Genomic DNA, 26,821 nt, shown 5'->3' on the forward strand with positions numbered 1-26,821 from the left:
TGCCCAAAAGGCCTCATTCCAATGGAGATGGTGTCCAACTTTATATACCCAAGATCTTTCCCATTTCTAGCCAATGTGGGACTTTGGTTGTACATCCAACATTCTTCATTTCCAGTTTAGGGAAAGTTTCCATGCATTCTAGCAAGAACTCAGGCATCTTGCTAAAACAATGGTCAGACCACTAGCTTCTAACAGAATCCAACCTCTGACATCGCCACAGAGCATGAAAAGTGGTCTCACAAGCAACGGTACACATGGGGCAAATTTTGTTCATAAGTACCCCATTGTAAACGATACTGAATACAGACTATTGTTAAGAATTAGCTGTACAAAGTAGTTAGAGTAAGCTGGACAAATAACTAACAACTAACTTACTAAAAAAAAATAACAAAAATCTAACTAATCCTAACATCTGCCATTGAGGGGAAAGAAGAGAGACTCTAAGTTTGTGCCTTAAGAGATTGAATCTAGATGTTGTCAAAGGTTTGGTTAGAACATTTGCGATTTGGTCTGCCGAGGGAACATGCTTGACAATGAGTTGCTTGCTGGAGACTTTTTCACGCATGAAGTACAAGTCAAGCTCGATATGTTTGGTCCTCGCATGTTGCACAGGATTGGCTGCCATGAGAATGGTACTTTGGTTATCACACCAAACAATTGGAGACGAAGGCAAAGGAATCTGTAACTCAAAAAGCAATGACAGGAGCCAAGAAAGTTCAGCTGTAAAATGAGCTAGACTTCTGTACTCAGCCTCAGTACTTGAGCGAGAGACAGTATATTGCTTTTTAGATGACCAAGAGACCAGATTCTGCCCAAAAAATACACAGAAGCATGAGGTTGATCGACGATCATCCGGGTCCGACGCCCAGTCAGCATCACAGAAGCCAACAAGATCAAGAGAAGAGCTGGGATGAAAAGTGAGACCATAGTCCAATGTGCCTTTGATGTATCTTAGAATTTTGCGAAGAGCTTTCCAATAAGATAACATAGGAGACTGCATGAACTGAGAGATTTTATTACCAGCAAAAGAAAGTTCAGGTCTTCTAATGTTATATTATTTTATAATATAATGTAATATTATATTATAATATAATGTTTTAGATTAAATAAGTGTGACAAAGAGTGGCACATATTGTTACATATAAGAGAGAGTTACAATTTAGATATATGAGATATATCCAAATAATCTAACATATTTGGTGTTACAAATTTGTAACTTCCAAATATTACCATTTATTGTGTAAATTTGGTGTTACACAATATTGAGATAAATTTCATAAAGCCATATGTGAAATGACTATTAGAGATATGATTTTAACCCCAATAATGTGTTTTGGGAGTTACAAAATCATTTGGGAGGGTTTGAAACTGTTTGGAAAAATATCACATTTTTAAGTGCTAAAAATGGTCAGTGGCCGTGGTCTATGGGACAGAGAGTAGTGGCCGCGCCCACTAATGTCTCTGGCCGCGGCCACAGGCCAAAACTGACCATTTTTTCAGTTTTTTCAATCTTTGTTGAACGGCTCAAAAAACCCAAATAACTCCCAAATCTCATTTTTAATTCCATATTAATCTAATTAAACATTGGTAGCAATCATGGGGGTTGGTGGAATTTGAAATTCAAAGGGTGTCTCTAAACTCTATAAATAGGAGCCTATAGCTCACTTGAAAGACACAACATTTCTATCAATTAGAACACTTGGCTAGAAACACCTTGAGGCTTGATAATTCCAGAAAGCATTTCCAATATCTGAGACATTGTCTCTGATGGTGAGGATGGAGGAATAGTAGGAGAGGAGAGAACTGATTTTTTAACTGTTGGAGTAGAACTAGAAGGAAATTTAGAATTACTGGAAAGAGAAGATGAAGTGGGTGAGTTACTGACCTTGGCAAATGGAAAGAGATGTTCATTGAAGATGACATCTCTAGAGATATATACACGGCCAGTGGAGGAGAGACACTTGTATCCTTTGTGCTTCAAGCTATAGCCAAGAAAGGTGCATTCCACTGATCTATATTCAAGTTTATGTGAGTTGTATGGTCGAGTATTGGGAAAACAGGAGCAGCCAAAAACTTTGAGTTGAGTATAGTCAGGGAGTTTGTTGAATAAAACCTGAAAATGACTAAGACCAGAAAGAACAACAGAGGGTAGACGATTAATGAGAAAAGCAGAGGTTCTTACCGTCTCATCCCAATATGTTAGTGGCATAGATGCATTTGCAAGAAGGGTTAAAGCAAATTCAACTAAATGTCGATGTTGTCTCTCGGCTATACCATTTGTTGGTGTGTAGTTGGGCATGAGAGTCTATGACTAATACCCTGCTCAATCAAATATGTAGAAAAATCTTGAAATTCACCCCCCCAATCAGATTGTAATGATTTTATTTTACAGTTGAATTCATTTTCTACTTGAGTTTTAAAGTTGATAAATGTTTGCAAGGCCTCAGATTTATTCTTAAGAAAATATACCCAAGTTTATCTAGAATATGCATCAATAAAGTGAATGTAGTATTTATATCCATTAGAAGAAGTGAGAGGTGTAGGACCCCAAGGTTCCGAGTGTATGAGTTGAAGAGGAAAAGTGTATGTAGTTTTAGAGATGGGAAAAGGAAATTGATGCATTTTGCCTTGACAACAAGCTTTACAAAAATCAGAATGAGTTTTATTAGGTATGGAAATATTACACAGAGATAGAACATTCTTAATAGTTTTTGCTGCAGGGTGACCAAGCCTGCTATGCCACAAATTAAAATCTGAATGTGAAACAACAAAAGCAGAATTACATGATGAAACAACAGGCTGATGAGAGTACACAGATGAATAAGATGTTGTTGTTGAGCATGACAAGGTTGATGCTGAGGCAGAAGAGGAAACAGGCTGAGAGAAATACATTGAGGAATGGGGGAATGCATAGAGGCCATTACTGAGATGACCTTGCATCAAAACCTCCTTGGAAACCTGATCTTTGACAAGACAATAGTCACGATAGAATTTAAGGAATGCATTATTATCTTTAGTAAATTGAGAGGCTGAAATGAGATTTTTGGTGATATGAGGCACATGAAGAACATTATTGAGAATAAAGAATTTGGGAGATGAATGGGATTGAAAAACAGTTTTACCAACATTAGATACCATTAAACTAGTACCATCACCTACATGGAGCTTGTCTGAACCAGTGTACTCTTGTTTCTGTGTCAGATTTGATTCATCACTAGTGCAGTGATTTGTTGTTCCAGAGTCTGGGTACCAATAGGGGTCAAGAACCATATCAACAGTAGCCACCATAACAAACATGTGTGACTGTTGTTTGTCAACAAGAGCAGCTCCATAACCAGGAAATTCAGGGTTGAATCATCTCCATAACCAGGAAATTCAGGGTTGAATCGTATATAACATTTGGAGGCAAAGTGACCCTACTTGGAACACAACTGGAAAATTGGGCGAGGAGCACCTGTGTTGGGAAATCCTCCATGATTAGAGCCTCGAGACTGAGAAGAGTTGTTGGAGAATTGACCCCTACCACCAGTAGCATAAGGATTCCAATATCCACGACCTGTACTATTGGCATTGTTGCTACGACCAGAATTAGCAAAAGGATTGGAAAAGTGAGTATTAGAGAGTTGATTGGGATAAGCAGTACGCTTCTTGAAGGCTTGAGATTGAGTGAGGTTAGCCATGGCTGGGGAAGAATCCAGTTCATGATTGTGTTTTTCCAAGCGATTTTCTTGAGCAAGAAGCAGTGATTCTATCTCAGCAACAGTATAGGCTTGTGAACGAGATTAAATTGAAATGATAAAGACATCATAATCTGGCCATTGAAGATGGCATTAATATGTTCTTTAGGTGTTATAGATTGACCAATGGACTCAAGTTTTTTTCAACAAGAGTTTTAGCACGAAAGAGATAATCATTCAAAACAAGAGAGCCTTTCTTGATATTTTTTAATTGAGTTTGATACTGATCTACCTTAGCCGTGGTCTGAGAAGTGTAGTATGTATCAAGAATTGTCCACACCTGGGCAGAAGTCTTGCCATCGACAACATGAGTGAGGATCCCCTTGGTCATCGACAATAGCAACCAAGAATATAACAGTTGATCCTGTTGCTCCCACTTGATGAATTCAGGGTTGATCTTCTTCGCAGATCAATCCACTTTAGTGAGAAACTTTTCAGGTGGTTGGTGGTCTGGATCAATATAGTCATCATGGAGAGCATGACCACGAATAGCAGCGTAGACTTGAGGACGCCAAAGGAGAAAGTTTTGGAGATCAAGCTTGACAGAGAGATTGTGTGAGAAAACCACCAGAGAGAACGACGGAGCTGAGGATCCAGTTGGATTCGCCATTTGTAATGTCCCAAATTTCCTAATAAGGTTTAGGACATTGATTAGGAGGTCGGGAGGGCCATACTTGATTTATTATGATATTTAATGATTATATGCATGTTTATGTGAATTATATTATTATATGATGGTAAATACATGCATATGAGTCTACATTTTATTATAAGGGCATTTTGGTAATTTGGCTCGTTGAGGGCGTGATTGTGTATTTTCATGCATGTGGGTGAATTATAAATAATACCACATTATATGTGGATTGGTTCGAGCCATTCGGCATGAGACGATCATGGAATGCAAGTTTTTAGTCTAGTCATAACGGGATTAAGTTCGGGGCTCGGAGTGAGTCTCGAGGTAATTTGGTGATTAGAAAGTTGCTGGGAATTAAAGGGTAACAGGATATGAATTATTGATATTTGAGAATATTGAGAATAGCGGGAATTGGAGGGTCTTAATTATAATTAACGAGATAGGTGGGAAATGACGGTTTTGCCCTTGAGGGCTGTTAAAGAAAGAATATAAGCCCAGGGGCATATAGGTTTAGGTCTTTTCACCCTAAGGATATATATCAATCCTTAATGCTGTAGAAAATGTAAGAAAACAGAGCATCATCATCCTCATCTCTCTCCCTCACCCATACACCATTTCTCCTTCTTCTTCCTTTCAATTTTTGAGAGCCAATTTGAGGCTCCAAGCTAGGAGAGCAAGGCTTGAGGGCTTAGGACCTTGGTTCATTCATTGAAGGAGATCTACACCAAGCTTGAGGTAAGAAATCCAGCCATGAAAATCTTGTTATACCCTGTTTTTCTAATAAGTTTTCAGTTGAGGATTTTGATGTGTTAGTTGGGAATTAATGGAAGTTCTTGAGTTTGGTTGCTTGGGTTTTGATGAGGGTGTGATGTAGATCAGGTTTGGGGGTTGAATTTGATGTTTTGATGATGTTTGAGATTGGTTTGGAGGTTTGGTTTTCAAGGGAAATCGTAGGGGAGAAGACTAGAAAAGTTTCTGGTCTGCCGATGGCGCCCCAGCGCTAGGCAGGGCAGGTTTTGGGGCTTCTCTGACTTTGGGGAAGCGCCCCAGCGCCACTAGGCAACATCCCAGCGCTAGTGAATTTTCCAGCAAGCCTATTTTAGGGTTCGGGGTGACTTTTAAGGCTCGGGGGTTGGTTCCTTTACCCCGTTTAGGTAGATTGAGAGTCCCGAGAGTGCGGGATGGATCCCGGGAGTGAGGTTTTAGATTATAAACCTTTTTATGATTTATTTTATTGATGGGATTCCATATTTGGTTATGACTAGGTGACCGCTAAAGGATCCAATGATTGATCATTCTCAAGGGTCGTTCTTTTACTAATTCTTGCTCGAACCCGAGGTAAGAAAATTGCACCCTGTGTATATGTGACATGCATGGTTATTCTTGATGCATGTTAGATGTCTAAATGTGATGCATGTAATGCACGAGAAACATGTGATTAGGGCATGCTATGAATATTGAGTATGAGATTGGTCAGAGCTTGAGCCTCTGTGTTTATGCATGATCTTAATTGTGCTAGCAATTATTGAGTAAGCATGTTGAATGCCCTATATTTGGATATTTGACATATGATATATGTTTGATGGCATTGCTTACTTGTATATGGTACTGACTAGTCAGGGATACTGACCTAAGAGTCAGAAACGGCATAAGCGTCCTGAACGCAGGGCCGAATGAAGATTAGATCTAATCGATATCAGCGTTGAATGACTCTAGGAGCATTAACGCTGGACCGACCCTAAGGTCGATGAATCTTATAAGCGCTTGCCTAGTCTAAGACCAGTTACTAGAGCCAGGGCCTAAGGCCTAGGTGACTGCTTGTCACATGGCTAGGGAACAGAGTTCCATGGTTATGACTCTATGGTCATGAGGAAGGTTATGTTGGTGACTAGTCATCATGCACCTATCCTGTTTAAGCTAGTGAAATACTCACTTATCTATAAAGCCCCGATGACCCTATCGTTCACATAGCTATTGGGAATAAACCCACCTTAGTGACTATTACAACTGTCCCTCTTCTATTTAGGGCTAAAATCCCTGAATGATTATTATGATCATTGGTTGATGTGTTATACTCAACAATACGTGAATTCATTTGCCTGCTTGACTAGAGCTATATCTGCTAGGCGTGTGCCTTATGATTTGATGACATGTTATTAGTGTTCATGAGCATATTAAGTTTTCTTGCTGGGCTTCTGCTCGCGGGTGCTATGTGGTGCAGGTAAAGGCAAAAGAAAGCTGGACCATCCTTGAGTTGGAGAGCTGAGGTGACGATGTGTACATATGCAGCTGCTCGACCACCACGGCCGAGGTTTGAAGAGGAACTAGGGTTTAACCCTGTTTTGCAGCTTAGATCGGCTGGTTGTAAATATTTTCTTGTAATAGACCTTCAGATTATATTTTTGGGATCCCAATGTATACAGTAAACGTTCTAATGAAACGTTACATCTTAACCAAAATTTTCAATCCCTAAACCGCTAATCATACTTAGATACACGATTTGGCCAAATAACTCGATTAGTGAGTTTAGCACTGTTTATAAGGCACACCGTAACGGTCCCTGGAGTTTGAGGCGTTACACCATTGATGAGCAGAGACAGAAACACTTTGAGGAAAACGATGAGAGAGATTGAAGCAAATAATCAATCAGAGTGGGCGGAAACGATTTGGAAAGAGAAGAAAAAAAAATGAAACTGGGAGAGAATTAGTTAGGCTCTGAAACCATGTAAACGATACTAAATTGTGATGTGAAAGATCTAATTCTCAATAGATAATAAATAGAGTACAAGGTATATATACAAAGTATTGTTAGGAATTAGTTGTACAAACTAGTTAGAGTGAGCTGTGCAAATAACTAACTTATAGTAAAAAATAACAGAAATCTAACTAATCCTAACACCATGTCTAGTAAGATTAAGTAGTTTAGGATGGAGAATTAGTAAGGGGCACCATTGGTACTATTTCATACCGATATTGGTCTAATTTAATATCAGGTGCTACATAATTGAATTTAACAAACACTACAACAAAAAAGGCCATTTGCGTCAGTTTAGCACTGCCACAGTTGAGTTTTTGCGTCAGTGTAATATGTGACGCAATTGCCCATGACGCAAACCAGAGTGTCATTTGCGTCAGTGGGGCACTGCCACAAACTGGCATTTGTGGCAGTGCCCCACTGACGTAAATGACACTCTGGTTTGCGTCAGTGGGGCACTGCCACAAATGTAAAAAACGAGTATTTTTTGCGTCAGTTGGGCACTGTCACATAAAGTATTAACCAGGGAAGTTTCAAATGTTTCTGCCAATTTCCCTGGCCTGTTTTGATAAAAATAATCAGCAGCAGAAACAGAAAAAACAGCAGTAGAAACAGAAAAACAGCAGTATGAACAGAGAAACAACAATATAAGTTTTTATAAACATTTATCTAGAGTTAACATTTGTGATCAAAACTATAAAAGTAATTCAAATATCAAAGTTAATATATGTACTCTTGTGTTCTAAATTTCTAAGTGTCAAACCTACTTAAACTAAAATTTCCTCACCCACTTGCTCATTTGCTAATTGAGATACGCCATAATTGATTCAGTCCACTCATCCCGTATCTCGTTGATTTCGTCAGCCGAATATGGACTCGTATTCGTAAACTAATTAGAAAATATTTAAAATAATAAGTTACAAATAATCATCCAAATAAAATCATGAACGGTAGTTTAAATGAAAATTAAAAAGCAAAACAATACCTCATTTTTCAAGTAGGCCTTCAATCTAGGCTGTGAAATCAAGTCTCTAGCAAATTTCATAACGTAAAAGCCACACTCGGTTGGCCCAATCTGGTTTCGACACTATTACAACATAGTTATCCAAAGTTAAGAATTATATTTAGTAAGTTATTATAATAGAAATATGTCAAAAAGTTGAATACGATAAGTAATATAATTTACTTACCTTAGGAACACAAACTTTTAGATTGATTGACTCTTTTAGTCTTCGGTGTGTATCATATTGATCCAATGCCCTGCACATAATATTAATATTTACCCATATATGAGTTTGAAATAAAATCATAAACTAACTAAGTAAAAAGAAAAACTTACATGATAATTATTTCCTTGATTTCCGGACGGAAATGTGAGTTTACAGGATCCAAAAAAGCTACCGAATGACTGTGGGGCTGAATTAATACTAACATCCAATGAAAGCTGCAATAAAAAACCTTGTGTAAGATATTTATCAATAAACAAAATATATGAATATAAAATTAAGTTGACTTACTTGTTGTTCCAAGGACAAATTAGAAACTGTGTCTCTAGCTCCATCTGTAGAAACCTATCAAATAGATTTTTAGCACGTATTTCATTGGTTCCTGCATTAGTGGACACTAAAGCGGGATGCATGAAAGTGTACATGTGGTTCAATCCCTTCGTTTGCACCAAATCATCGAGGAATCTACATATAATTAAAAAAGTTAATAAACTATTAAATTTCAAGTTAAACTAAATAAACTAAGATTATAAACACCATTGTACCTCATATATAATGCTAGCTCGGTCTGTCCAATCATCTCATAGTTGCACAAGTGGAGGATATCATCTTTCCCTAATAGAGCGATAGTTTCGAATCCAAATACCCTTTCAACAATTGGAATCTCTACCACGCGGTTAGCTTGCCATTTATCAATAAACTTCACCAAACACCTCAATATTTTTGAGAAAGGCACTTCTGTAGGCTCCTGTGTCAATGCCTCTATTCTTTTTTTTTTATTGTCTTGGTTGTTGAGTAGAGGGCGCAAGTGGCTCTTTCGTTTGTTGATTAGTAAGAACCCAATGTTGTGGCCATCCAACATCATACCCGACTGCTTGTCCAACCAATGTATAACCTTCCATTGTAAGCGGATATGGTAAACTAGCGTTCTCTTGAATGGCTACCTCAACTCTGACACGATAATTTCCAGGAGGCAGTTGAACGCTTTGTATTTCTGTGCAACAGGTACTTACAAGTTTCCCCTCTGCAACTATATTTTGTGTCGAACCAAGACACAACTTACAATTAATCTGTTAGACTTTTCGATAAACTAGTTTATTTTTACTGTATCAAATATATGCAATAATGAATTAATAAGAAACTATTACCTCCTCAGGAAAATTTGACTGTGGTGGTGGGGGAGCACATGGTGCCTGCGTCGGTGGTGGAGGAGCAAGTGGTAGCTGTGAAGGTGGTCGGTGAGCATATGATGTCCATGTCGGTGGTGGCGGAGCCTGTTGTGCCTGTGTCGGTGGTGGAGGGGCATATGGTGCGTGTGGTGTGTTTGAGGCTCCTCCTACACCCGAACCAGATGCATTTGATGATCCAAATGCACCACTCTGTTGAGATGCAATATGCGCCATCAACTGGTTTAACTTTTCCTCCTGTTGACGTGCCCTTTCTTCAGATTGACGCCATTTCTCTTCAAGGTCTTTATAACGAGCATCTTCCACACCTTTTTGTTTGTGATTGAATCTTTTTGGTGGTGGGACATGAAAAAATTGACGGGGAGCGACATGTGCACCGACCCCCTAACACGTCCCCCATGCTCTGGAGTGCCTAATGCCATTGTTAGTATATCGTTTGAACCTTCCTCCACCAACTCGCCTTCTACTACTTTTTGTCTGTATTCCGCCTATATACATAGTAAATAAATCGATTAGAATTTAACACACAGATTAATCATTACAATTATTTTAAAAAATCGAAGAACACTTACAATCTTATTGACCACATCTCGAGCTTCTTCATCAATAACTTCTTGATTCTTGTTCATCCGTGCCCGTGTCCACATCTCAGCTCTGTCATATTCGGTCAACTCATGACCCAATTCCTCTTCCATTTTTTGTTCTACCAGTGCATAACCACCACGGCCTGAGTGATGTGGATACTTGTTCTGAGCCCGAGCATTTTGTTTTTGTTTTCTCATCTCTTCCCAGTCTGGGGTTAGTCTTTTTGCAACAAAATTCTTCCAATCTTCTGGTTTGTAATACTCGATGTACTCTGATGGCGGCTTGGCAAGAAGCTCAGGAGCTACATTCTTATATACATATATAAGATCTTTTGTTAGTCTTGTTTTCCAATTTCTCAATGTTTTTCCTGCTTCTTTGAGGACGTCTGTTTTTGAAGAATTTGGAAGTTTGAACGTTTCCTGCACAAACAAACCCAAAAATATTAAACTTTTTTCAATATATTAATTCGTTATGATAAATTTAATAGTCAATATTATAGGTTACCTGTATTTGACCCCATAAAGTCTCTTTTTTATCCTTTGACATTTGTTTCCAATTGTCGATATCTAAAGGAAGGATTGTGCGTGATATAAGACCGATGGTGCTGTTCATCTTGATCCCCCCTTTTCCCATTGCTCGACCAAAACGATTGTACTCGACCTCATAATTGCGACCCTCACTTCTTGCTTTGAATACGTCACTACAGTTTGATTTACCCCTATATTTCTTTTCTTGTGTATTTGTTGGTGCGGTAGGATTAATCCCCTCTAGACCATTACCATGATCATCAACAAACGGATCGCCATCTTCATCATATGATGGATCCATAATCAATGTACCTGCAATTTAGTAAACACAAATATTATCTGGTATAAACTTCACAAAATACATAAAAACAAAATCATAAAATTAATATATATATACCTTTAATTTTCTACCCACAACCCTTCACCATTCTCACGTATATAGTCATCATCATTGTCAATGGTGACATCAATAGGCGGTGAATCAATGGTAAACGTTTCTTGTTCAAGTATAATGTCATCGCTCCCAGACTCTTTGATTAGATAATCTTTCGGTTGACTTGTTAGGACAACTGACCATCGAGCATCTATTGGATCACTCACATAAAATACTTGCTTGGCTTGTGATGCCATTATAAAGCGGTCAGATTTATGTCCTATTCGATTTAAGTCCACCAGTGTGAATCCTAAGTCGTCTGTTTTGACCCCATTATCACTTTTCACCCAATCACACAAGAAGACTGGAATTCGAATAGTCACATAATCTAGTTCCCAAATTTCTTTGATCACCCCATAAAATGTCATATCACAATTTATGGGATTTTTATCTTTGAAACTAGATATTTGAAAAGTCTTGGCGATAATAGTAACACCACTATTTTGTGTCTTTCTAATGTTATCACGTTCTACGGTGTTGAATTGAATACCGTGAATATAATAGCATTGATACTTAATTACGCTCATTGAAGGACCTCGTGCTATCCATTTTAGTGTTTCAGACACTTTGTTTGTGGTGTTAATTAGAACCTAGAATACAATAAAATAAAACAAAGTATATTAAATTCTAACAAGCTAAAATACAATAACACTCAAACAAGAACAACACAAGTATTTTACCTCATTCTCGAACCAAGTGCTGAAATTTCGATAATGTTCATCTTGTACCCATTTTTTATTCCGAGACTTATTAGGATAAGTAGTCTTGATCCAATTGAAATGTCCTCTTCAAGAAATATCATTTATATCATTGTCAATATAATGAAAGAGAAAAATAAGATTGATCATGCATATGTATAAGAACTTACTCGATGTATGGTTGAACATCATCAATATTTTGTAAGACTAGGCGATGTGCTTCATCTTGATCAGATTTATTTACTTCAGAAACAACACCACCTCTACCACCTTTACTTATTTCAAACTCAATTTTAGAAAAACATAGTCCAATGCTCGCAACACCTGATAAGTATTCTGAGCAGAACTCCATTGCTTCTTCAACGATGTAGGATTCAACTATGCAACCCTCAGGTCTACTTCTATTTCTAACATAACCTTTTAAAACCTTCATATACCGTTCAAATGGGTACATCCATCTCAAGTATACTGGTCCACACAATTTTACTTCTCTCACCAAATGAACTATTAAATGAACCATTATGTCAAAAAATGAAGGTGGGAAATACTGCTCCAACTCACACATAGTTATCACAATATTTGTTTGAAGATTGTCCAACTTCGACACATCTACCACTTTACAACAAATAGATTTAAAGAAAAAACATAGTTTGGTAATTGCATATCGAACTTTTTTGGGCAACACAGAGCGGATAGCTACCGGTAGAAGATGTTCAAGTAGTGTATGATGGTCATGAGACTTCATTCTAACTTGTTATACCCAAAAATTGGAGAATGCATCCTAGGAGGCTAAGGAGAATGCATCTAGGAGACTCCAAGGAGGGTGTGGTCCTAGGAGACCCCAAGGAGGGTGTGGTCCTAGGAGACCCCAAGGGTGTGTAGGAGGCAAGCCTCCCAAGGTTTTCTAAGTGTTGGCTCGAACGTGTCCAAGGTAAATAGCTAAGGAGGAGGAGTCTCATGCAAGAGAATGGAGACTTAGACTTTCATAAGGAAAGTCTATACAATGTTCGATCGGACATGTTTGGGAGATGCTAAAGAAGGTTGCCTCAATGTTGTCCAAGGAGGTTGCCTCAATATTGTCCAAGGTGAGTTTGCCTCAATATTGTCCAAGGTGAGGTTGCCTCAATATTGTCCAAGGTGAGGTTGCCCCAATGTTGTTCAAGGTGAGGTGCCAAGGAGGTTGCCTCGGACCACCTTGGTCCGAGGAGAAGCCAAGGAGATTGGTTCAAGGGAGAACATGACATGCTAGAGGAGAGTGCATGTTAGAGGAGAGAAGTGCATCTCCTACCACCATGCACGTTCAACCTACCACCATGCATATCCTACCACCTTGCACGTTCGACCTACCAACATGCATATCCTACCACCATGCATGTTCAACCAGCACTTGCATGGGTAGTGAGTAGGTGGTGGACCAACTAGCTAGAGGAGACTAAGTCAGACACAACTTCAACAACATGCGCGGGAATCTCTCATTCTTCCCACAAATGGGGAGTTTGTTACATTTTGAATTTTGAATGTTTATTTGTAATATAAATGTAATAAATATAATAAAATATCCCTATGATAAGGGGATATCAGTTAAGGATCCCATCTCTATAAATAGAGAGCTTATGGGATGAGAGGGGGGTTCCTTCTGATTATTCTTTCTAGAGAGATAAAATTGGGTCTGTCTATTCTAGAGAGAGAAAGTGCTGAAATTAGAGAGAATTCTTGTATTTTCACAATTTATACTGAAGAAACTCAGTTGGCATAGTCCATCTGATCTTGCGTATAGATTTATAAATCACAACTCTAAGTGGATTAGGCTATTACCGACAATCGGGGCTGAACCACTATAAAAATCTCCTGTGTTCTTTACTTTTCTTGTTTATACCGTCTGTTGTCGTTTTGATTTCTCTTGAAGGCTTGTCGTATTTGACGTTCTCACGTCGTTGGCTAAAAACGCAGTCAACACAACTAAATTCAAATTTTTCATATCTACCAGAGAAGAAATATTTGAAGAATAACCTTCCGATACTTTCACATTCGACAAAGAATGACATACACTTCGTTTTTCTTCTTTAGACAGGGTATAACATGCAGGTGGTAAATAGGTTCGTCTCTCACCAACCTCTGGTTGTAACTTACTGCGCATACCCATTACTTTTAAATCCAACCGAGCTTTGATTCCATCCTTACTCCGACCAGGAATATTCAGCAATGTACTAATTAAGCTATCTGACACGTTTTTCTCAATGTGCATTAAATCCAAGTTGTGCCGCAAAACCAAATGCTCCCAATACTCAAGCTCAAAAAAAATAGATTTCTTCTTCCAACAACCTGTCGCACCATCTACAACCTCCTTTGTTTTTTCACGTCTAACATTTTTTCTCTTATTTGTAAAATTTCTAGGTTTTCCGAACTTGCATTGGACTTTGTTCAACTTTGTTAACAATTGTCCTCCAAGTAAAGGTGGTGGAGCCTTTCCAAATTCAGGTTTACCATTAAAGGCATCAGTCAAACTTCGAAATTTATGTTTTTCGGATAAGAACTTTCGGTGTCCCATATAACAAATATTTCTAGAATGTTTTAAATATTCAGAATGAGTCCCTTCTTCACAAAAGGGACATGCCTTGTACCATTTCACACTAAATCTATAAATATTACCTAAGGCTGGAAAATCATTAATAGTCCACAACAACACTGCTTTAAGATTAAAATTTTCTTTCTTATAAGCATCGTAAGCATTAACCCCCTCATACCACAATGTGCTCAAATCATCAATTAAAGGAGCTAGGTATACATCAATATCATTTCCAAGTTGTTTAGGACCAGATATCAACAAGGCCAACATGGTAAACTTCCTCTTCATACACAACCATGGTGGTAGATTATAGATGACTATCATTACAGGCCAACAACTATATTTACTACTAAGGGAATTGTGTAGATTAATTCCGTCAGCAGAAAGACCCAAACGAATATTCCTCGGTTCATTCCCAAATTCCGGCCATTTAACATCTACTGTTTTCCAAGCTGGCGAGTCAGCTGGATGTCTTAGCTTGCCATCCTTTACTCTATCTTTAGCATGCCAAATTAAATTTTTAGCATGATCATCATTTCGGTACAACCTAACCAAACGAGGTATCGGTGGAAGATACCATAAAACCTTTGCAGGGACACCTTTTATAACTGCATCTGAATTTTTTTCTTTTGCCATCTAGACTCGCCACATGTCGGACATGCAATTGCATCAACAAATCTCTTTCGATATAAGATGCAATCATTAGGACAAGCATGTATTTTTTCATATTGCATGCCTAACGAACGCAATGTCTTCTTCGCTTCATAAAATGAAGACGGCACTTCATTACCTTCGGGTAATAATTTTCCTAAAAATGTTAACAACTCTGTCATTCCCTTATCACTCCACCCATGTTTGGCTTTTAAGTTATACAACCTAAGCAGTGCTGATAATTTAGTGAACCTTATACAATTAGGGAAAATGGGTTTCTCAGCATCTTCTAAGATTGACTGAAATTTAATTGGATCCACATGTGATTCATATTGTGCATCATTAATCATCTCTGCAACATCATCAACTTCGTAATCAACATCAAAATACTTATTATTCTTAGATGGTCCCTCATCAGCTCCTTTCATTCTTTCACCGTGCAAAAACCATACTTTATAACTTTTGTCTATTCCATTCCTAAATAAGTGGTCTTTTATTTTAAAAATTGGCATCCTCACAACGTTACCACACTTAACACATGGACAAGGAATACTATTAGGAGATTGAGTATTTCTTGCATAAAATTCCAAGAAAAACTCAACTCCATTCCTATATTTCATAGATAACTTATCCGCTGACATCCAATCTCTATCCATTGTCAAACTTCACACAACAACAAAAAAAAACAAACAAAGCAACAAACATTAACAATTAAGTTCGTGGATTACTTAATTGAAAAGTAAATAAAGGAAACAATATGTCCAAAAAAAATTGGGCAGCATTTCCCCTATTTCTATCACATTTCCCAAATTTAAAATGTGCATTTATACAGCACATGGTATACACAAAAATATTCAACTAATCAATCAAACATGCATAATTCTAAAATTACTAAATCCTAAAAAAAATTGACTAGCATTTCCCCTATTTCTATCATATTTCCCAAAATTTAAATAAACATATTTCATCACATAAACACAACAAACCAATTAATCAATCAAACATGCATAATTCCCAAATTACTAAATCTTAAAAAAAAAATTGGACAACATTTCCTCTATTTCTATCATATTTCCCAAAATTTAAATAAACATATATTCATCACATAAATACAACAAATCAAGTAATCAATCAAACATGCACAATTACAGCCTTATATCACCGCATCACACAGTCCCAGATCCTATCTCCACTATTTTATAATTCGTACATGCTACTAAATTCAATATATTAATTATACATTAAGGTTTAAAATATTACCTCTAATATAAAATCCTCCAAAGCTTGATCTCACCAACAAAGTTGTCAACAAAATACCTACTCAAATATAGCAATATACAAAAAAATAATAAAAAAGTTAACAAAATATAAAGAAAAATATCATAAAGCTATATTGTAACTAAATAAACAATAAAATGCTTAAAGAAAACAAATAATTTGTTATATATACACATTTGTTTACTTAAACCCGAAATAATTTTTTTTTTAAAAAAAAGTTAACAACTCACATAAATAAAAATCGACTATAAATATCCTAACTAAATCAATAATAAAATATAACTTAAAAAAACAAACAATTTTAATATATAACTATTTAACAAATTAAACCCAAAATTTAAAAATAATTTTAAAAAGTTAACAAAATATAAACAAAAATTTACTAATAATAATCAAACTAAACATTTAATAAAATGAAACTTATACAAAATATATACATTAATCTATATATATACTCATTTACATAGTAAATTCGAAATTTAATTAAATTTTTTTTTAAAAAAGTTAATAAAACTATCTAAAAATTAAAAATCCAAAATATAGTCAATTTATAAATAAAAAAAATTCACAAAAATTATATTTAAATCATAAAAATTAATAAAATTACACTTACTTGTGGTAATTGTGCAATGTGAGTTCTTGATGTAGAAAACCCCAAAAATCCAATGAAGATTATGGGTTTTCAAATTATATCTTCAAAAAACAAAATTTATACAAAAAAATCCAAAAAAAACTATATATAAGTTTCACAAACATATATAAATCATTATTTTAACATTAAAATTGAAAAAAAAATGGCTGAAAACGTACCTAAATGGGAAGAACCTTGGTTGGGCGCCGCTGGTTTGGGAGGAAAACGGTCTGAAATTATGGTATGAGTGAAATGGGGCTCGGCTGGGATGATGAGGGTTTTATTATGGGAGACTCAGTTGCGTCAGTGGGCCACTGACGCCGTTAACAGCCTGTTTGCGTCAGTGCCCCACTGACACAAACGGTTTCATTAAACAGCGTCAGTGTACGTTATGACGCAATTAGGCCCTCATTTGTGACAGTGTCTAACTGCCACAAATGCTAATTCTTGGTCAACAGCGTCAGTCAACTGCGTTGATTGACGCGTTTGACTGACACAATTGCCCTTTTTTGTAGTAGTGAAATATTATAAGACATCGCTAACTAATCATAAAATGTCATTGGATAACTTAAGGTACCAAATAACAATACTCCATTCAAAATGAAGATTTTTACCTTTGACGGTACGCAAAGACACCACAGAAACTTCCCCCAAGGCAACTGACCCATGGAAGAAGAAGCTTCTCCATACCCCAAATTTCGAACAGCCTTCCAATACCCACTCTTAACCGAATACATCCCCATATCAATCTATTAGGTGACGGATTAATTGGACAAGGAATAGAGAGAATAATAAGTAAATTAAACGATTATTCTTGTTACTCTATAATATATTGATAAGTAAATTAAACCAAATTAATGATACGATTTAAGTGTTTACCGGACCTACTCGTACTAAGATTCCTCCGGGGCACGTGGGTTCTAAAGTCCAACTTTTTTTTTTTTTTTTATGAATTTCTAAAGTCCAACTTGAAAAAGCTTTTTATTTTCTTTCTTTTATTAAAAGCAAAGCTTTCTTTTCCGCTAACACTAAATGAAAATAAAAATTAATTATAAGGAAATAATATTGAAATGACGGACACCTACTAAAGTAAAACTAAACCTGTTTTTTAAAATTAAAGCTCTTTCTATTCTCTGTAAAGATCTTTCTCCTTCAAGTTCAAGCTATATAACGACTCATTTCATTATTCAAACTTATTGATTTATTATATTTAATTTGCATCTTCGATTATCTCTCTCTCTTTTTTTAGTTGGCTCTTGGAAGTTAAAAAAGAAACAGTTGGGTTATTGTTTGGCTAGACAGAAAACCCGAGAAAAGAGTCATCCAACTAAAGCGACGGTCACCGCGAGTGATAAAGAGAAAAAATTTCTCCGAAAATTATTACAACATAATCCTCACAAGAAGAAACAAAGAAAACTTACCTTATTTTCCAAAATTCACTTTTGTTAGGAGATGTATTTTTAGATATACTCATAATTAGCCATTACATTATTTCTAAAAAAAAACAAAGAAAACAGAGTAACTGGTAGAGTTTCTTTCTTTCCTTGTTCATTTTGGAGAGCTTCTTCCGTAGCTCCCATGGTCTTTCTTCTTCGGGTTCGCAGCTGATGTCTTCCTTCTTCTCCAGGTACTATTTCATACCACTAAGCATGAAATCAATTTTTATTTGCTTAAATTCTCGATTATTTTTCATGTTAATTATTAGGATACGCATGGTACTGTATTCGAAAACTTGGAATTTTAAGATTTATATATATACACATGCATATCTAGATCTGATGGGTGTTTGGGAGCGAAGAAAATCACATACATGATTGCAGGTTATATCTGTCGTAGAAGGAATCAAATTTTATAGTTTTCAGATCTTGGTTTTTTTTTTGTCAATGATTTTGAAACTCGTGATCCCTGAAAAGTTGATGAGATTTGTCAAATTTATGATCCCCTCTTTCCAATCTTATTTATATGAACAACATTAAATTTCAGAATGGAAGTGTTGTGGTTCGAAAAACGAAATTTTGAATTTATTTTTTCGGGTATTTTATGGCAGTGGAAGAAGATCTGAAGAGACATTTTTCTACGACGCTTTCTCTGATCTCTGTTTTTCTGGGATTTTCCCGTGACCCCAAACGACGTCGTTCATATCCTTTTGTTCTCTTTTTTAATCCATGGACGACAATGGGAGCACCAAGTTGACCGGCATACGACAGATCGTTCGGCTCAAGGAAATCCTCCAGAAATGGCAATCGGTGACACTTAACGTCCAAAATTCAAAACCAAACGAAGAACCCGAACCCGACGTCGAAGAAAATTCCAATGCCGGAGGAATATCTCCGGCGATCAAAAAGAGGCTGACGGAGGTGATGTGCTGCGATTCCGACGAGGAGAGCTGTCAAAGCCCGGAGCCACCGCCGGATGTGCCGAAAGGGTACTTAGCGGTATATGTGGGGCCGGAGCTTCGGAGGTTCATAATTCCCACCAGTTATCTTAGTCATTCTTTGTTCAAAGTGTTGTTGGAAAAGGCTGAGGAGGAGTTTGGGTTCGACCATTGCGGTGGTCTCACTATTCCTTGTGAGATTGAGACCTTTAAGTATCTCCTTAAGTGCATGGAAAATCATCACAAGTCTTGTCCCGACAATACCTCCTCAGGTACACCCGACTAAAACTTATTTATTTTGGTTTGCGGGGAAATTATAATTTAATTTTTTTTAATATCACTTTATATATTATAGACGTTATAATATTATATATATATATATTGTAAACTATTATATAAAAAAATTCATATAAAAAAATTTGGTTTATAATTTTTTTACATTCCTATATTGCTCCACTTAGAGAGGCTACTTCCTAAGAAACTCCCCATACAAATATATATTAATTAGTCAAACTAATCACATATTCAACCCTGTTTAGCTACAATTTTTTGGACCCTGATCTAGTATTGCTTATTTGAACAGTTATTTTTAATTTTATGTTATATTTTTCCTTGGCTAGATTCAATGGGGAGAAAAAAGAGTAGCACTATGAACCCTTAGAATTTACATAGAAATTTTGCACCACAGTATTTAAAGTTGTTTAATTAGTTGATAATTGTGTCATATTATTGAATAATGAGTATATAAATATCTACGCAAATTAATTATAATTAAGTGCCAATTTCCAAAACATAATAATTACTCAAGAGAAAAATGATACATATTTATAAGAGTGTTGCTATTTTAAGATTCTCAATCCCATATGAGGTGTTACTCTATGGTTGGTTAGCGATATCCTATAATATTTATTAAATTCAAATGTATGGTACCCGATATTGGATTGCATCAATAGTGGTACGTCACCTTCTTATAGTGTTGGGCACTATTAATGCCACTTAACAATTCTCTATTTATAAATGATGATCACTTATTGCATTGTAATTTGTGATTTGGATTTTACACAGCTGGAAGCTCATTCATTGGAGAGTAAATATTGTTGTGATATTCCGATCCTTGTAGCGATAATCATCCAGGTTTTTGGGGCTGATTTTCTGGTGTAACACATGGTTTACAATGTATGCAAATGCAAATATAATTTCCATCTTTCATTTTTGTTGTGTTCCTCTACATAATAATAATGTGTGCATGAGGAATATAATATATATACACATTAGGACTACATGCAACTTGCAAAGTTTGATGAGTAGAGTTGAGTGGTGACGACATGCGTTTTGATGATGATCACCTGTCTATTATTTGATCTAAAGGGGTGTAACCTATGTCTCATGTTTGAGTGTCTGATGGAAATTGTAATATGAAACATACATATTCTTTGCCCTATTCTTTTCTTATTAATTGATGCTCATATAAAAAATCTTCTGTCCCTAAAAAATATTAAACAAAAAGATTTTAGTTTCAGATTTAGTTCTGATTCTATCTGGTGTGCATGTTCATGTGCCACATAAATTTATATATTCTTATTCCTTCTTTTCCGATCAAATCATATGCATGAGCTGTCTTAATTTAACTTCTCTCTCTAAATTAAAATATCTTAATCCACATTTTATCATTATTTGTCTAGAATATATATATATATATATAACAAATTGTCTCTATCGTATCCACTTTTGCACATGCTACAAAGATTACACTAAAGACCTGTATATAATATAAGCTATATGTATTATTTATCACTACTATAAAAATTGCATGAGCATTTGGTGAAAAACAGACCTATAAATGCTTGCAATGACTTACCATGTAAACCGACCTCCCATACAAGCAAGTTATACAGTCTAAAAATCTGATTTGTATCGAAGTATGACCAACTTTAATTACAAAGTAATTAGATTGTGCCTCCTAAAATTTATAGTCGGTTAAAATTTCTTTCTAAACTATTGATACTATCAGATCGTGCTCATGTTATGATTTGCATAAAATAATTAGTACTTTTGCCCCTAAATTTTGACAACTACCAAATTATGCTCCCTTTAATTATAAAAATTAAAAAATCTATTTTTCTATTAGTTATTAAAAAATTTAAAAAATTCAATAAAAGACTAAAATGATTTAAAATTCATTTTAAATACAATTAAATTTAAAAATATTTTTTAAAAGAAAAATTAAATTGTTACAAACAGAGAACAAAAACCTCCATTTCCACTGTGAGAAAAATGAGGGTTCACCATTTGGCACCATTTCCCCTCGTTTTCTTCCATTCTCTTCCATCAATTTTGATAGAAAACTCAAATATATCATAGAAACTTGTTTATTTTTAGTTTTGAGTGAAAAAAATGGTGTCTTGACAATGGTGACATGTGGTAGTCGGAAATAACCATTGTTTTGAGTTTTTCAACGGATTTTCAGTTTCTATACAAAGTTTTGAGGTTTGTATTATGTATTGATCATTAAATAGATGTTTACATGATATTTTTCTATATATATTATTTCGGATTTTTTATATTTTTTTTGATAATATATTGATAATGTGTATGTGTTTATGGTTTATAATAATGTTTAGAGTTGTATTTGATTATTTAAGAATGTATGAATCTTAAAAAATGTGTTTGTGATAATTTTGTTTATTAATCCGAATTTAATATTAATGTATTACTAAATTTATAATTTATTTGATTTATTTTGATATTTTATACTTTGTTTTTATTTAGAATAATTATTTAGAAAACTAATGAAGTTAATTTTTTGTTGTTGTTAAAAAAAAAGTTAATATGTTGTTGTTATAATAAAAAAAGATCACGTTAATATCTAGTTAAAAAAATTCATTTGTAAAATATAGTTTTAATATTTAGATATGTTGTTGTTGTAAAAAAAAATCAAGTTAATATTTAGTTAAAATAAAGTTTTATTTGTATAATATGCTTTAATGTTTGGTACTAGTTATTATAAACTCAATAATTATAATATTTATTAATTTTGTTTATAGTATTTTTAGGACGGTTATTGTTTTGGAGGTAATTTAGTTTTTCATTGGTGGTTACTAGCTTGAAGATTAATTTTAAGGTGAGTGATAATTTTATTTTTATTTATTATTATTGTACATATTTATAGAATTATAGTTAAACCATATTGAATTTAGTGGAAATTAGGTTTGAAAATTAGTGAAGTAGATTATGAGAAATTTGTGTGCTACGGTAGTATAAGGATGAAATTATGCATGTTGATTATTGTGTTTGTTTGTGTTGAATTAATAGATACTTATGAAATTTGGATATGTTATAAAAACAGAGAAAACTCTGCCCAATTTTTTAGGATTTATTAATTGAACATTTTTTTTAAATATGCAGTATTTATTCATAGAGTTATAATTTAAATTTTTTAGGTTTGGCGGTAAGTTTTGAATATGATATTGGGAATTTGTGTGCTGTGGTGATAACCATAAGTCTTTAGTTTGAAATAACATTATCATGCCTCTTAACTAGATAATGTTACTTTGAACTAGGGGGCTTATGGATACCGTCAAAATTCAAGACAAGCATTCAAGATGAAAATGGATTAACATGAATTCTATTGTAATTATTGGTGTAGGATCTTGGAATTTAAATCTAGATGCATGCTTCCTATTATTTTTCCAAACACATAATAGAAATATAGAATAACATGACATACAAATGAACATTAGATTCGTAAATTAACATAAACACAATGATGTAGAAACTTACGAATACGCAGCGAAATTGGAACAACTCCATCCTTCAGTCTCTCTAACCCTTGATTCCTTTCTGTAGCAGAGTATTATCAAGAGATTGAACAAGATCAGCAGCATAGTCTTCCTCACCAAGCCTTTGATCAACCTAGAACTAGTGTGGGCTGATTCTCAACACATGAGATAGAGATCTTGAAGAGAAGAAGAAGAGAGAGTGGCTAAGAAAGGATTAGAGTATCTAGGTTTTCACTTACCCAAATCAACTGAGGCTGACTTGCTTATGAAAACCCTAGATATCATATTCCTTATATAGGCAACTTAATGGGATTTATTTAAATTTAAATTAATTAAAAATAATAAACAAAAATAAAAGCCTTGGGCTGCCATAAATGGACTTGGGCCCAATCTCTTTGTTTTGAATTTAAATCCCAACTGGGCCTAAATTCAAAACCTTTTATTTATTTAATTAATTAATTAAATCCTTATTCAAATTAACTAATTATAATTTGAAACTTGATTTAATATTATTTATTTATATTGATACCTGTATGCCCTGATTTTCCCACGGGTTGGTTAGCGAGCTGAGCTGCGGCCTAATCAGGATTATCTCGTGGACATCCCCAAAACCGGAGCTGCCGTCATAAGATCGTACCTCCTTAGCTCGAGGTAACCTGAGGGTTCGCCTCTGGTAACTTAAGGAGGGAGTCCGGGCTCTGAAGGCCGAAGGTCGAGTTCAGTACCCAGATCGTAGTACGAGATGGGATTGAAGGCCATGACCCTTTGTAAAGTCAACCACGCAAGGTAAACGTGCATATATCAGACATCACATGTTTGATATATCCCTGACTTCTCGGACACGCAGTAGGAACGTGCGTATTCAGACACCGACGACTGGGTTGGGCCGTGCGGCCCATTATCTCCTTACCTATTGATTTGACCACACTTTTGTATCAGGTTTAGGAATTAATCATGATTGTCACAGAATTGACATGATAGGTAAGAAGGTCACGGGATGACCTTCTTACCAACTCCCAGGTGCCTTCTCCTGTAAATATGGAGACCTTGGGAGTTAATAGGGGTTGGATGATCTCTTGCAAGGAATACCCTGTAATCAAATACCCAGTATATAGCAATAATACTGACTAGTGGAGTAGAAAGATTTTAATCTTTGAACCACTTAAAAAACGTGTCTTGAGTCACCCTTTCATTTCTAAGATCATATAACTGTTTCAGTTCAACATTAGCACTAAGCCTTTTCTCTTCTTTTCTTAATTATCTGTTGGCGAAGAACTGCGTCAACAGTCTGGTGCTTTCATTGAGAGCTGGTTTGGTTAGTGCTGTTGCAAACATCCAACTATGGTGACTACTCGATCCAGACACAGTAACGAGACATAACAACATGATGGGCAGGAGGCTCATCATACTGCCATCCCTGGTGAACAAGTTCCTGAAGCCCAGCGGCGGCCAGGAAAACAGCCGGCGGGCCAAGATGACACCGGAAGTTCGGCGCCACAGCCACCTAATCCAAACCCGTGTTATTACACGGCGGTGGAGATGGAGAATGCTCACCTGAGGAGCTAGCTAGCAATGGCTAACCAACAAATCAAGGATGCGCTGGCTCGACTACCCCCTCTTACAACCAACGCTAACGTCGGAGAGAGGCAAGGCGAGGCTCCTAAGTCTCGCCGAGGTAACCGGTCCAGGCATAGCCGCTCGGATAGACTTCCAACAGCCAACTCCACTCCTTCATTACACCATCGAGAGGCAAACTTTAAAGAAGTGCCTGGAGCCAGGCAACAGCAGTACAACCGTTCGGTCAGAACGTCGAATCCTAGCTCCCAACCATCCTCGAGAGCGCCCAGGGGAGCTCGAGGAAATTCCCGAAGGAGATCCGGGGAGGGCTCGCAGCATCAGCCCGTCCCCAACAACTGTCCTGCGCCTCGTCCAGATCGCCAGGCTTGGGACCAGCCGGTTGGCAGGGCCGAAAGGCCCCCACTGAACTTGATCTGTTTAGACAGAACCAGGATCGCCTCTCCAGTCAGGCATCCTCCGTCTCCAATCAGATATCCGTCTCCTCCTTGGCCCGTCCGAGATATCCCAGCCTATGGGAGTAGTAGGAGAAACCCGCCATTAGCTGGACCTTCCCGGCATAACAGGTTGCCAAGGGAAAGCCCAGATCCTCACCACCAAAGACGGACTCCAAGCCTATCTAGTAGGAGCCACTGGACCGGCAGTCGCCGGAGTGATCTCTCTGGGGGAGACCTGAGTCAACGTTTGAGTTCGGCACAAAGTCATCAAACCACCCAGGGAGGCGACCTGCGAGATTGCCTTAACTCTCATAGGGGGGAACCAGCAGGAGGGGATGGCCATGCTCGCTTAGGAGGGGCCCTGTCCGAAGTACGTAACGGAGGGAATGTGTAACGCCCCAACTCCAGGGACTGCTACAGTGCACATTGCAAACAGTGCTAAACTCGCTAATCGAGTCGTTTGGCTATAAACGTGTAACTAAGTATGATTAGCGGTTTAGGGGTTAAAAACTTTGGTTAAGATATAACGTTTCACTAGAACGTTTACTGTATACATTGGGATCCCAAAAATATAATTTCAGAGTTTATTACGAAAGATTATTTACAACAAGCCGTTTTAAGCGGCAAAACAGGGTTCAGCCCTAGTTCTACTTTCAAACCTCGCCCAAGTATTGGTCGAGCAGCTGCATATGTACACGTCATCACCTAAGCTCTCCAACTCAAGGATGGTCCAGCTTTCTTTTTCCTTTACCTGCACCACAAAGCACCCGTGAGCCGAAGCCCAGCAAGAAAACTCATATGCTCATAAACAGTCATATCATGATACCAAATCATATCTGGCATGCTCAGCATTCATAGCTCTTCTCAGCATGCAAATGAATTCAAACAGATGCTGGGGTATCCAGGATAAGAAATCCTGGCCTTCTGATTGGAGGACTATCAAGTCAATCCTGATCAGATGAGTGTCGTAACACTAGAGGTTCCGATAAACCATGCTGAGTGACCAACAAGCAAGTCACTAGGGGCCCAAGTGCCCAAGCCATGCATATGATGATCAAAATGATCATACAGAGCTCATAGCCCTGATCAGACGAGTGAATATCACTTGAGGTTCTAGTAAACCATACTGAGTGACTGACAACCAGGTCACTAGGGGCCCAGTGCCCATTTCCTGCAATGGCTCTACATGACTAGCCTCCGGCTAGATAAATGCTTGTTTATATTCATCGAACTTGAGGTCGGTCCTGCATTAATGCTCTTTGAATCATTCAATGCTGAGGGTCGATTAGGTCTAATCGACATAGCTTGCACTACACACTAGGGTTGTCATGACTAGTGAGTTAGCACAATGTGACCAGTGCCCAGTACCACTGCCGAACCTGACTAGTGAGTCACGGCCTCACAGTTGATACTAACACCTTTGCCAAATCTGACTAATTAGTCAGTGCGTGACCAGTGCCCAGCATCACTGCCGAACCTGACTAGTGAGTCACGGCTTCACAGTTGATACTATCACCTTGCCAAATCTGACTAATTAGTCAGTGCCATGCACAAGTAAGCAATGCTATCAATGTGTATCATATGCCAATTATCCAAGAATAGGGCATTCAACATGCTTACTAAACAGTTGCTAGCATAATTATGATCATGCACAAACTCAGAGACTCAAGCTCTGGCCAATCTCATATTCGTCATTCATGGCATGCCCTAATCACATGTTTCTCATGCATCACATGCATCACACTTAG

General features: G+C 36.7%; 1 protein-coding gene across 1 annotated transcript; it reads left to right on the top strand.

Annotated features, from left to right (window-relative positions):
• Positions 1–18,019: 18,019 nt before the first annotated feature.
• LOC133797349 (uncharacterized) lies at positions 18,020–20,709 on the top strand. Its single transcript, XM_062235227.1, has 3 exons — positions 18,020–18,535; positions 18,956–19,554; positions 20,348–20,709. The coding sequence occupies exons 2-3, from the start codon at positions 19,074–19,076 to the stop codon at positions 20,371–20,373; spliced, it is 507 nt and encodes a 168-aa protein (XP_062091211.1). The 5' UTR covers positions 18,020–18,535; positions 18,956–19,073; the 3' UTR covers positions 20,374–20,709.
• Positions 20,710–26,821: the final 6,112 nt, after the last annotated feature.

This window comes from Humulus lupulus, chromosome 8 (assembly GCF_963169125.1).
Source record: "Humulus lupulus chromosome 8, drHumLupu1.1, whole genome shotgun sequence".
Taxonomy (NCBI): Eukaryota; Viridiplantae; Streptophyta; class Magnoliopsida; order Rosales; family Cannabaceae; genus Humulus; species Humulus lupulus.